Source organism: Galendromus occidentalis, unplaced genomic scaffold, assembly GCF_000255335.2.
Source record: "Galendromus occidentalis unplaced genomic scaffold, Mocc_1.1 scf7180000077484, whole genome shotgun sequence".
Lineage (NCBI taxonomy): Eukaryota > Metazoa > Arthropoda > Arachnida > Mesostigmata > Phytoseiidae > Galendromus > Galendromus occidentalis.
In genome coordinates, this window is record NW_003805472.1 from 2,380,365 (window position 1) to 2,393,763 (window position 13,399).

At 50.9% G+C, this 13,399-nt stretch overlaps 3 protein-coding genes and 1 pseudogene across 3 annotated transcripts; all 4 read left to right on the forward strand.

Annotated features, from left to right (window-relative positions):
- The first annotated feature begins 7 nt into the window (after positions 1-7).
- On the forward strand, positions 8-1,127 carry LOC100901075 (muscle LIM protein 1-like; annotated as a pseudogene).
- An 820-nt stretch (positions 1,128-1,947) lies between these two features.
- Positions 1,948-5,532, forward strand: LOC100907816 (keratin, type I cuticular Ha2). The gene is made up of 9 exons (XM_029112130.1): positions 1,948-2,369; positions 3,011-3,148; positions 3,271-3,494; positions 3,645-3,900; positions 4,237-4,332; positions 4,494-4,619; positions 4,733-4,852; positions 4,936-5,049; positions 5,182-5,532. Exons 1-9 carry the CDS (start codon positions 2,229-2,231, stop codon positions 5,530-5,532), a joined length of 1,566 nt encoding a protein of 521 aa, XP_028967963.1. The 5' UTR covers positions 1,948-2,228.
- Positions 5,533-7,216: 1,684 nt separating this feature from the next.
- On the forward strand, positions 7,217-8,419 carry LOC100907956 (uncharacterized). Its single transcript, XM_018640424.1, has 6 exons — positions 7,217-7,477; positions 7,578-7,684; positions 7,832-7,981; positions 8,118-8,228; positions 8,353-8,369; positions 8,404-8,419. Exons 1-6 carry the CDS (start codon positions 7,438-7,440, stop codon positions 8,417-8,419), a joined length of 441 nt encoding a protein of 146 aa, XP_018495940.1. The 5' UTR covers positions 7,217-7,437.
- A 30-nt stretch (positions 8,420-8,449) lies between these two features.
- LOC100901215 (acidic repeat-containing protein) lies at positions 8,450-10,143 on the forward strand. Its single transcript, XM_003745580.2, has 6 exons — positions 8,450-8,643; positions 8,732-8,884; positions 9,019-9,198; positions 9,335-9,481; positions 9,586-9,779; positions 9,867-10,143. Exons 1-6 carry the CDS (start codon positions 8,599-8,601, stop codon positions 10,141-10,143), a joined length of 996 nt encoding a protein of 331 aa, XP_003745628.1. The 5' UTR covers positions 8,450-8,598.
- Positions 10,144-13,399: the final 3,256 nt, after the last annotated feature.

Genomic DNA, 13,399 nt, shown 5'->3' on the forward strand with positions numbered 1-13,399 from the left:
ACCACAGATGCCGTTCCGTCCAGTCTGGAGAGCAGTCTCGGTGCCCGAAGTGCGCCAAGATTGTGTATCATGCGGAGGAGATCCTCGCCGGCGGTCAGAAGTGGCATAAAATCTGCTTCTACTGCGGCCTCTGCTTGAAACGACTGGATTCGACCTGTTCCACCGAGCATGAGGGAGATGTGTACTGCAAGCAGTGTTACGGCCGGAAATTCGGTCCCAAAGGTAAGGGGTGCTTCGAAAAGGAGCTCATGGAGGATACGAAGGCTTCTGACACGGCGTGAATTCGTAGAAGAGCTTCTCAGGAACCTGTATTTCCCTTTCTCGTATCCTCTAGGTGTGGGCTTCGGTGGTGGCGCTGGATGCTTGTCCATGGATAAGGGAGAAGTTTTTGGAAACACCGAATCAGCTCGCAACAAACCTCTCGATCCTTACTATGGGCAGAGCGGAGGATGGCAACGACCGACTCGTTTCCACGGCCAGTCCAACTAGACTCTGGGAACTTTCGAGAGCTCGACCGATTAGACAGGGAAATCAAAACTTCATCCCGACGGAAAACAAGAAGATTTGGTTCAAATCCATCTCCGATAACAGATGAAGGAAGGGCCTTCCCAGCGGTCGGGATTGGCGGTCGAGATTGAGAATCTGAAGCGTCTCAAAGGTGGTGGCAGACAGATCAGCTTTCGTTTTTGTTCCCCTCCGAATTCCTTCGATGAGCAGCACCGAGAGAATTTCCTTTGAAAGCTCGCTCTTCCCCGTTCGTGGTTTTCCGGAACATCGTGGATTGGGTCTCCGACTGGGTGAAAGCGAATCCGACTGTCTGCCGCCATGCTGTGGAACGTGCTTTGGAAGGGAAGATTTGATTGTAAACTAAGATGGAGCGTGCAAGTACGTTTTGAATGAGAGTTCGGACTGTATCTAGAGACTCTCATGACTAGGAGAAGCGAATGCCTCTGCGCACACACAGCCTCCTCGACGGTGGACGAGCCGTCGCTGTTGAAACTAGGTGATTGTGAAAATAGAGTTTCATTGTTGGGTCTACAAACGCGAGTGATAATGATGATATTACGTGTAACGCTTCCGTTGGTCATCCTCCTGCCTTAGGATGGAAGAAATAAAATCCTTCGCCGAATTTATCAGCGCATCTCTCTCCTCTGGTCGAACTATGTAGGTTGTCGGAAATCGTTCTCAGAATCTCGGCGAAAACATTTCTCTCCGCGAGTGTCCCTCAATGCCGTCATGACGGAGCTCAAGTCACGGGACCCTCGAACCATGGCTGTCGTCACGAATATCGGTCGGTATCGAATATTTCCTCTTGCAAATGAGGTTCCAGCGAAGTGAGCTCGTTCGTGGCATGCGGAAAATTTTTGAATGGGCGTGGTTCGCCGAGTGAATCTTCCTTCTTGTTTAGGTCCAGCCCAACGACTCCACCTCATCATCTGAGCTCTCGGAATTGAACATTGCGACCAAAAACCATTGGACCAGTAAATCGTTGTCTTGGAACCCATCCCGGGGGTGGTGGTTCCGTGCGACGGGATCGCGACCGTCACGCGGCCTATTGAATCTCGATCGCGTCGCAAAACTGAAAATTTCAATGATTCCGAAACTTGTTGAAAATCAATGGACTTCATTATAGAATAATAATAATCATATAACGATCGAGGGGAAGTTGGGTCTGAATATCCGAGCGTCGATGGTGGACCGACGAGGACCTATCGCTCGTCGGAGAGTTCGGAACACGGTCGGGAAAAAGAAGCCAATTTCCTCATCTCGTTCCGACACGTGAGTTCTCTCTCGAAGGCATCTCTGAGTGAGCTGCCCAGAGCTCCTCTCTGCGAGAAGGCGGCCGGATTCGAACAGCGCGGGTTACCTCCTGACCCCAGCCGGGGGTCGGAGGGCTGGATGAGCACGCATGCGCGTCGCCTTCGGAGGACCATTGACAACACTGCCCGTACTCAGCACTGCTCTCAGAAGTGTTCTCAGAAGCGTTCCGCTGTTCCGCAGCGTGGATCCGTGGCATTTGTTCGTCCGATCTTGCGTGTGCTCTCGTTTCGTGACGTTTACCCGCCTGAGCTCGGAAGTGCACCGAGCATCCGACCGATTCGACTTTCACGGCTGGCAACCCGCGCCCACCAGTGTCTCAGTGAACCAGTAACCCTGGACTGTCAAGAGCTTCCTGTGCTTGGCGTCAACGGTGGCGCTCCACATGACTGAACGAATGTTCGGTGACGATGCCTGAGAATGCGCTACTTTGGTGCTGGAGTCTCTCTGGTAAGCTCCCCGCGTTTCGACGCGACTCCGCGTCGAGGTCAGCTTCGTTCGATTGTGGGAGCTCTCCGGCAACCTCACCCAAATCTGTTCCTTCTCTGAAGGTGAGCAAGCAGTGATAATTCCTTCGCCTCTGCACGAACATGTGCAACAACTGTATGATGCACGTTCTCGCGGCTGTATTCGAGGCGGTCTCGCTGCGTGGGATCTTGCACTGGAAGTCCCGCCTTGCATGACAGAATTTCCGAATGTGAACCAAAGAATCTCTAGCGATCATCGAATCGATTGCGGCTCTACTCGGTAGCGTTGGAATCCTTCACCCATCCCAATCGGTTAGATTCGTAGTTCCCCTGGATGACGATCCCCAATTACGTTTTCTATGCGTTGTGAGGTCCTGGATGGGAGATTGACTTAGAAGAGGCGTTTCCGCGGAAGGGGATTGATGTCCCTCCGTCCCGCGAGTGTCGACAGACTTCCGATGCCGATGATGATATCCTGGGACGGCTGGAGTTTCCAGCGTTCTGGAAGTACTCATAAAGATCTTTGTTCTCATCGAGTTGTTTTCCCTCGGAATTCATAACCCGGGATCCGTGCATTACCGGACTGAATGCCTCAATTTCCATGTTTTCACTCGCCACGAACGCATGTATTTTTTCGATTCTCGATACCTATGATGTGGGTACACCCGCGAGAGAGCGGAATGGCTGGCATCCACCGACTGAATCGAAGTGTCTCGCTCCCGCAGGGAATCTGTTCGAAAGGGATTGAGAACAGTCCTGTCGTACCAAAAGTAGAAGCGTCGCCAGCTGAATCAATTTACTCGAAGGTCTCCAAGCCCCGCCGCAAGGGAAGAGATTCAGCTGTAGGACCTGAAACACCGAAAGTGAGTCTACAGCAACATTCAGTTTCAACAATGATGGAAATTCCCGTTTGTGAGGGAAAGAAGCGTCGAGCGACAGGGAACATTCGTCCACAATCGAAATGAATATATGATTATTTCCGCAGAAAAAAAGTGCTACAGGTGAAGCCGTCTATGAAAGTATCATCACATTGGATCCCTTTGAGATGATCTCAATGGCTCACATGAATCAACTCCAACAAGCAAATCAGCTCAATATGCACTCGTTCTCAAATGGCCATCAGATGCCCAACGGCAACGTGACGCCCATGCAAAATACCCAGGGTCCCACGATGCACATTGTGGCGAATCCTATGGAGCAGGACTCGTTGTAAGTCAGCCCCCGATGGCCTCCAATAGGACCGCGGACTCATTATCGAATGTTCGGGTCTCTCGTTTCTCGGAGAAAGCGTCAGGTGGCCACTCCACAGTGGCAAAGATGGCGTGCGGATGGCTTTTCACCGGAACTCTCTTCTTCTAGATACACAACCATCGGCGACGTATCTGAACGCGTTTATGAGTGTCCGGACGATTGCGCTCCTCCAGTTCCTCCGAAACAAATGGAAGTTCTCTACACGAAGCCAACAAAGGTGTTCCCCAAATCGAATGGGGCGGCTGCGATGAAAATATACAAAACTCGCGAGAGCGTGCCGGCGTCACCGACTCGAGAATCGTCCTCGAACACTAGCTCCTCAGATACGCGGGACCTTCAACAAGAAAATTATAGTCTCAAGCAGGTGCGTTGATCTCCAAAGCCACTGCAAACCTTTGAGCTAGACAACACAGGGTTTAGGCCTCCCAGATTTCTCAGTTGGGACATTTCACCCGTGAGGGGATACAGATAAAGGATAAGTCAGGGCAAATCGAAGTCGCCACGAGCAAACCCGATCGGCACCATACGTAAAAGTCTCCCTTACGTAAATGCGGGCTCCGAGGGGAATCGGGAGCTTTCCGAGAAAATGAACACACGCTCCCAAAAAGCTCCCACACACGCCGGCCATAGCAGACGTAGACTTTTTAACGGCATGACAATGACAGCGTGCATAATTGACGCTTTCTCCTCCATCTCGCAGGAAATTCTCGCTTACCGCGAACGAGTGAAGGCCCTAGCTATGAAATTGGAACAATTCGACGGGATATCGTCCATCGTGGAGGAACTCCAACGGAAGGTGAGAGCCCAGGGGGACCCATCAGATAGTTTGCGTCGAATGCAGACATGAGGCGGGATGAGGGATCGTGCGCAGGTCGCACACGATACGTTGCCACTCGGGGATGGACGCGGCGATGCGAGTAATCGCTTCGATCTATACAATATCCCGAATCGTTGCAGGTTGACAAGGTTAGTCAGGAGAACGCTCGACTCCGATGCTTTGAACGAGAGCATCGCGAAGCTCAAGAGCAGCTCAAAGAGGCTCAAAAACAATATAAACTGGATATGGATCAATTGGGACAACAGGTAAGCTTATCGGGGACACCTGCTTATCGAGAGAGAATTCCGCATCAGATGACTTCAGCAGACCTTGGGCTGTTGACGGGATTCTCCGCCACTGATCCGTGGATTTTCTTCAGGTTAACTTGCTGTACACGGAACGAAACGACCTGGAGAGTTCTTTGGCGAAACTTCAAGCCGAGCACGATTGCCTGATGATCTCGTCACAGAATTCCGTTTCTTTTCACTATCATTCCCAAGTGAGTTAATTACAGGCTCGTATTCTACGCGGATCTGATTCCCTGAGCAAGGGGGATTCGATCTGATTTCTTTCTTTTCCAAGGCAATGCTCGAGGTCAAGCGACTCCTCGAAGAGCTCAAGAACAAATACCACAGCGATAAAGAGTCACTCCTGCTAAGAATCGAAACTGCTGAACAGGAGAGAGACGACTTCAAGGTAGAGTTTCTATTTACCTCGTTGTCTGAGATCCCGATATGTCCTCGTATCTGATCGCATCTGTGGGATCAGCTCCGAGCCAAGTGATCTATCCTCCCTCTCTCGGCCTTAAACGGATTCACCACGTTACAGGAGAAAGTTGGCCAGCTACAAGAAGAATTGCAGGCGATGCGAGCCGAGAAAGACTCGCTCAATCAGATGTATCGGAAAGCCGCGCGTCAAAATCAGTCCTTGGTGACACACATCAAGGAGCTCCAAACCGAGGATAGCGAAATGCACGCACTCATGCAAACTTTGCTGCAGAGTGCGCACCAGGCTGTCGCTGAACGGGATACTTTGGAGCGCTTAGTGAAACCTAAGGATTCTTCGAAAGTCTCGCCGCAAACCGTTGTACCATCCTCCCCTCAGGGTCCTAATAGTCCAGCCGCCGTACAACCGGGAACCTCAGAATGGATCAGCGATCAAAGTTTTCTGTCTTGTTAAGCCGAAGAAACCCCTTTCCAATTGATGGATCTCTGCACTGCGGAACCATAGGAACCGACTCGCGTGATTATCGGTTCGGGAACTTCCGGATGTCCCGGGACTCCCCGAGCCGAGTACGTGGGGACGCTAATTTTGTGTTCGGGCGCGAAAACCAACCGGAAGCTCAACTTAGACTCAATCGAGTGCTGCCGACAAGAAGCATAGCCAAGAGATTATATGGAGGATTTTCTCGATGTCCTGCGTCTTGAAGCTCTGTTTCTACGTGTCACAAGAGCGTCGGTTTCTTGGAGCTTCCCCCCGCGGGGGATCGGGAATGCGATTCCTGATCCCCGGTACGGAATTCTGAGGATCTCCTACCTAAGGAAGCAGCGCGGGCCGACGAGAGAATGCGTCGCTGACGACTTCACAGATTCCTAGAGCGCCTCTCTGAGAGACCCGGCGATCGTTCCTGGACCCCCATAGGATTAGGGAGTACGAAACTACCACCTGAATAGGAAGGAGACCAATCTCATGCTGATCCCAACTGGAGATTCATGGTGTCATGCAGACATTGGCAGAGATCGAAAATCTAGAGAGAGACAAGTGCTAGGCAGTCGGCGCACAAAACCCTCCTGGCCATAGAACAAAATGATATGGAATTGCGAGCGACGAAGATAGACTGCAGGAGCTGGAGAAGTTTCGATTGTTCCGTATTTGTGTTTAGTTCTCCGCGGTAGCCGGTGAGAATGACACCGCCGCGCCGGCGAGGAGCATGCGATCTCCTTAAAGGCCACTAGAAGTATCAAAATCGATGACCATGAATTTCCCCACAAGACTACCCAATGCTCATCCATACGACAAGCTCGGTGACTCCGAGTCGATTTAGACGAATTCTGAAGGAGAAGCTGCGTGTAAAGTTTATGCAATGTTGTGAAAAACAGATGATTTTTCGTTCAGATAGCTCATTTCTGTTCGAGTGCCCATATCAGTAATATCTGTAAACCACACTCTGGCAAGCCAAATATACAGAGGAGGGGAATTTGCCAAATGTGACCGTTGCACGCGAGAGATTAGATAATGATCTTGAGTCTTGAGGACTTCCGTTGAGCTTGCTCACTTTTAGACGCCCCACATTTCCTTTATCGCTTCGATCGCTTGTCGTGGGCAAATGTGAAACTAAACTTACGAATGAAGAGATACTTTTCCAACCCGAAATAAAGCCTCACAGCTGTTTTCCGTGAAATTTTCAGCGGCTCTTCACTACGGGAGGAATTTTCTTTAACGAAATAATGTTCGTTACCTCTGCCCACCTCTGGTCTTGAGACGAGAAGTATCAGGGGGCCTCGGTGTCAGAATCCGCTCGGCCACGGCAGGAATCTTACCTACCTGGCAGTCGAACAGGATCGAGTTCCCCTCGGTCACCCCTAGGTTCCAACCCCCCTCTCCTCCCTCCCTCCCCCGAGCTGAAGGAAGAGGCGTACACAGGGGGGGTGAGAGGGGCTGGATCCATCCGAGAGAAACAGGATCGCTCGCAATGACGAATTTCGGAGCTCTGCCGGCATCGAGAAGCTGGAGTATGGCCCTTTCTCGGTGACGCCTGTCAGAACCATATGCACTGAAACGCCCTCCTCGCGGGATCCCATCAACAAAGATCACAGGCATCATTCATTTTCAAAACAACTGACGGCGGCTTCGTCTTATGGACATGCATGAAATTGCGAATCAGTTCAAGTATTCTGAGCGTCAAGTCGTCTCCTGACCCTGATCCCATTCCGATCGGAGATAGATGACGGAAGGTTTGCCGGGCTAAGGGAGAATATCTATCAGTGCCTGCTCGCTGTGGGACTGCGGCGCCTCGACTAGCGCCGGCTCGGAGGCAACTAATTTTGGGGAGAATTCCGTGGGTCTGAGTGCCAGGGAGTCGATATGGACACTCCAACGCTCAAGTGTCCCCGATCCGGCCGAGGTTTGTGATGGAAGGAGTCGATGATGTCTGGAGGAGATCGTAAGAAGTTGCAGGGAATCGGGAGATGAACTCACCGTGCGTTTTCTTCTCTACCACCTAGTTCTGACTCCACTGTCCATGGATTATTGGCGACTGAAGAAGAAACTCAATAGGATCATTTCGGACTCATCGAGCTCGGATGAAGAAAATGATGAAACGCCGCTCAAGGTCAGGAGCCTTGGAACTTTCATCGAGAGAATCCGGCCTTAGGTACATAATTGATATTTCGATCCATAAGACCCCTTGGCATGGGCAGGATAGCGGTGATTCATAGGATGAGTCGGGCTCCCTTTCACGACGGTTCCATCTCCGCAGAAATCGCACGGCCCCGCCAAAGAAGCTCCTGTACGAAAAAGAGAGAGCGGAATCATGCCTCCTCGAAACTCTTCTCCGAACGACGCGCGATCAGGTGTTGCGCCACCGATTCTCGAGAAGATACCTGAGCTCTCGAGATCGGACGTTAAGGTATTAAAGACTGAATTTGATTATGTGACCCTGAGCTCGGTCCGAACACCAATCTTCGAAAGTCTGCATCCGGAGCTCGGGTCGCTCCAATTTCTGGACGGAGAATTTTTCTGATGGGGACGCGATCACCTTCTAGCCCCGGAGAAGTCGAGACGGAGCGCGGAGTTCTCTACAAATGACCGAACGATACGGAGAGGACAGTGACGACGAAGATATTGTGTTCAAAGCTCGTCGCAGAGCCCAGAAGGTTCGTTCTCTGAATACAACCTTCGATTCCCGTGCGGAATCGGCAACGATTTCCCAGTCCGCTCGTCTTCGTGGAGTGTCCCGAGACGACCTCAACAGCTGCGATGTATTCTTGTTGCTTCCAGTTTACTATAGAGAGCTCGTCCTCGCAGAGTGACGATCAGGAAGATGTAGAGGCCCCGCCACCGTTAACCTCGGATGCAGCAGACAACCTATCAAGGATTCTATTCTCAACCAGTATCGGCCCCTCTCGAACTCCATCGCCGAAAAACGGAGCCGATTTCATCGAAATCAGCTCCGGCGATGATGAACTTCCTGCGCTGGACGCTCGGGTCAAAGAGAATGACCGCAAAACGCCGCCGCGGAAAGGGATGAAAAAACCTGGAGTTCATGCGATTGCCGCCACCGAACCGAAGGTATGATCTGTTCTCCGAGACAACCAAGCAATCACCATGTCTGGTGATGGTGATACGTTTTCGTATTCGCGATTTTATGCCTTCTCAGCATCGAGTTGTGCACGAAGGCGATCGGAGCACCATGCCACCTCCGTCCTTGCCGGTCAAGAGAACCGTGAAAGCCAAAGGGGCGAAACCTAAGACGAAGGATGACCTCGAGTTCGATGAGCTTCTGGACAAACTCCGATGTCGGAAAGATGAGGTACCTTGAAAATTCGAAATCCGGGGTTCTGGCATCATGGTCATCCGAGCCTCGTTCCCTGGAGTTATGGAGAACGAGCGTTAGGATTGAGCGAATCCTTCCGTCCCTAAAATTGCTCCCCTCACATCCAAAAGCAGGTGGACCCTGAAAATTCGGTCTGCGAATGGGAGAGAAGCAACTCGGACGACCGCAAATTCTTAGCATCCCTGGACGAAGATGCAGTTCCCTTGAAATTGTGCCACGAAGACGCCCTCGTCTATCGCAAGGGCAGATTTAACTCGATCAAGGACGATCTCGTGAAGAAGCTTTTTGACGTGAGTTTCGATGAGGTATAGGGGAATGGTGATGGACTCGTGAAATTCTTAGGCTTTCCGAGCGCGAGCCCAGTCGTCGACAATAATGATTGGACCCGGGGGAGCTCGGAGTCTAATTCCCTTTTTCCGCCCCCAGCTGTTCCACGAAACAGTCTTCCAAAGCCGCTTCAACTCTGAGATTCCGATAACCTGGAACGTGCGCATGCTGAAAACCGCCGGCTGCTGCTACTACCGTCGGCACCAGGACGGCTCCAAGAGGGCTCGGATCGAACTTTCACCGAAGGTATGAACACTCCGGGTGACAGGACGAGAGAATTTCGATGATTTGTACTGCACGATTCGCTTCGATGCAGCCTACTGAGCGGCAATCCGCTGCTTATTCCGCAGGTTCTGGATCGACCTTCTCGATTGAGAGACACTTTGCTTCACGAAATGTGTCACGCCGCCGGCTGGCTGATCCATGGCTACCGAGACGGACATGGGACACTCTTCAAGTTCTGGGCTCAGAGAGCGCTCCAGCTCCTCGGGCTAACCGTCACAACTACTCACTCCTATATAATCGAAACGAAATATGTGTATCGGTGAGTTCCCAGCGGGAGCCAAAGTCAAATTTCCATATCCCCATCCAGAGAAAAACTTACTGATGTGACACACAATTCTTCCGACAGTTGCCAAGGCTGCGCCAACGAAGTTCGCCGACATTCGAAATCTCTCGACACATCGAGATTTATCTGCTCGATCTGTAAAGGACGCTTCGAGCTTTTTGTGAACAACAAACGGAACAATCAAGTCACTCCGGCCGCGGAGAGAAAACCATCACCCTTCAGTAGATTCGTCAAGGACGAATACAAGAGTATTAAGACCGGCAGCCCTCATCTTAAACATTCTGAGGTCATGTCCGCCCTGAGCGAACGCTGGAGGACGGCGAAGAATAATTGTGTCTGACCATTCAACCCTGACGTACTCTATGTCATTCATTTCCTCTTGGTGTTCCCTCTCAGTGATGCTGTCGACCAGACTCCCGTGTGGATAGTCACTGAAGCGAGCGCTGAACTCGATTTCATCCCGAGAGGACGATGGAAAACTAATGATCGACATGAATAAAAGTATTGGAAAGCGCCTCGATTCTCCTCGATGTCAAATCGATTCTGACAATCAAGCAAATCAGTTCTGAGCTCGACGCTTATCTTACGGGCTCCAGCCTCGTTCGCTACAATTCCACCATGTCGACGAAGGGTGATATCCGCCTGCTAAAGGATGCATCTGTCTGTCTGGGGTACGCGATGTCCATGTTCGGGGCGCAATATTCGAGAGTGCATCTGGATCGGTGTTGGAACTTCGGCTTCGGGCTCAGACCCAGCCCATGGTGCAAGCAGCGTCAGATCGCCAGACGAATGAGGCCCCGCTCCCGGTAGCATCAGATCCCTCTCCGCAGGTGAAGTCTCCCGGGCGAATTCCCGAATATATTCTTCCGAATACCCCGGATATTAGGAGCCTGTGCCCCTCGAATAAAGTCCGAATAACAGCGTAAGCTACTCAACGAAGCCCCATTCGCTCATCAATCGAGGAACCTCAACTGAGGCTCCCTTGGAAAATGACGCGTCCGTCGGAGCTCATCGCTTGCTCAGCGCGGTTCGGGGTCCTCTATCATTTGGCTTGCTCATGCTGATTCCCGGGCCGGGACGTCTCGCCACGCCGGGGAACGAAGGATCGGTCGTCAAAGAAACGGTTATTTCTCGAATTGAGTATATACACGCCGATCTCTGTGAATGCTCAGCCAAGGAGAATATTCGACGACGACTCGGATTCGAAAAGACCGTGCCGGTGAAGATGAATCGGAGTTGATAGGTCAGATATCAGTGTCTCCTTGAGATGGAATCTCCGAGAGGGATTCGCTTGTTTGAGATGATATTTTGGTGTTGCCCGGAGTCAGCTGACATAGGTACCCTTCGCCCGATATCTTTCCTTCCTTCCGAAAAAGAATGACGATAGGTCTCTATTCTCGTCGAAAGACGATACTTCTGCCCGGGCTTATAAACTCACTCTGCTGTGTTTCTCCGATTGACTTGCTCCCAAAGTTCAAAAAGGCGGAATTTCGAAGCTCTACTACCTCCGAAAGGTTCAGGCGGAACTGATTCGACTGTTCAACCATATCCTGCAGTATCTGAGAGGCTTTCCTCCGCGTCCCCGAAGGCCACACACCCTCGGTAGCGGAAACCGGAAGAAAGTCGAACATATGAAAGAGTACTTATTTACGGGCGTTCAGCTTCGCAGAGAGACTAATCTCGACGCAATCGCGCCGACGTCTCTTCTCGACTGCCTATCAATTCCGTCGTGTCTCCCAAGCGGATAACGGCTGGGATTTCTCCGCTCTGAGCAGCCCACCAGTGTTCCCTCGAGCGCTGGAGCTGGAAATTCGATGTAGGTCTGGAACATTCTGAAAATGAGTCTCGACTCTCGAGAACACTAAGAAGACGGATATTCGCCTCCGAAAACGGGAAGAGAGACCAGCTACCAGGATCTGGCTCATACTCAAAGTGAGGAGAACTCGCTTGTCAACTCTTCCTTTCAAAATTCCTTGGGGTCTTTCGGAGGCATCTCCGTTCTGAGCTCGTGCCTCCCGGAAAACTGAGCATCTCCCACTTTCAAACATCGTCAATCCCCGTCAAAGCATATCAAACGCTTACAGGCTCATCTCTCGACGGGGGTTCCCACCACTTCTTTGCTTTCAATTTGAGCTCCGAGAGGCAAAGAAAGGGCTGTCTTCCGGCTGAACCGCTCCAGTGGGCTTTGCGATGAGGCGCACCTATGAAGACGATGCTCAATCTTTCCCAGCTCAGAGTATTCTCTCAGCGAGACTCGTTCCGAGCGTCCCGATGCAGCGGGGAACATGAGCGACGTTCGAGAGCTATCCTCGCAATAGTTTCGAGCGAGTGAGTTGGGAAGCGATCGACTCAGTCGCTGAGTAAGACAGCTGTCAGCTGGGCGGGAGTTTTTCCACACGATCTCTTCCGGCGAGTTTCTCTTGGAGACGTGAGGAGCTTAAGCGACGTATGAATGCCGGATCGTCATCGTATGTCGAGACGTCAAGACCGCTCTGGAACTTCATGGGATCGTAGGGTGAATTTAGTGAAAGGCTGGAAGAGATATCGAACAGTAAAGCGATGGCGAGTTCAAAAACTCGATAAGCTGTTCGACCACAGCCATTGAAATCTATGATTTTTCGCCCTCGCTGGATCCAAAACCGAGGTGAGCTGTCAGTGTGTGTCATGCTGAAACATCCGACGCTTTTCCCACTCTGCGTCGCTGCTGTCAAGGGTGTCCGAACAGCCGGCGAACACAGTCGGGCATTATATATGCAAGAACGAGATTCTTGGCGATTCACTTCTCTCAGGATTCTCTGAACACGACCGTTTGCCAGCCAGTCCGTGGGTCGGCCGAGCAATCCGAGCACGGAGAATCAGGAATTCAGCGACACGATCGCGATGAAGGATCTTCCCTAGAGAAACTCGAGTGGGAGCTTTTCGACGGACACATACTCGGAACATGCAACATGTTATCTTCTTCATTCATTCTTCCTAGCCGCAGTAACGAGATACAAGGGATCCGCGGAGGTCTTGGACTTGCAAATCGAAGCGGGGTTTTTCGGACGTCACCCCCTACTTTGCCGGCCGCAGGACCTCCGATCCAAATCTCTGCGAGCGGCGCACTTTGACGTTTTTGGGATCCTCAAGGCGATCGGATCCGTCGGAATCGGAGCGTTAGCATCCATTCATACATACATAAATACATACATACATACATACATACATACATACATACATACATACATACATACATACATACATACATACATACATACATACATACATACATACATACATACATACATACATACATACATACATACATACATACATACATACATACATACATACATACATACATACATACATACATACATACATACATACATACATACATACATACATACATACATACATACATACATACATACATACATACATACATACATACATACATACATACATGAAAACAAAATAATACAAGCACGCCCTCTTACGATTTTCTGACTTTGACGAGCTTGCTGTTTTTTCATCAGGAGGAGCTCAACAATGACGCTTTGCTTCGTGGGATCAACTTCCTGCGAAGAGATCGAGAATAGGAAGTTCAGATATCC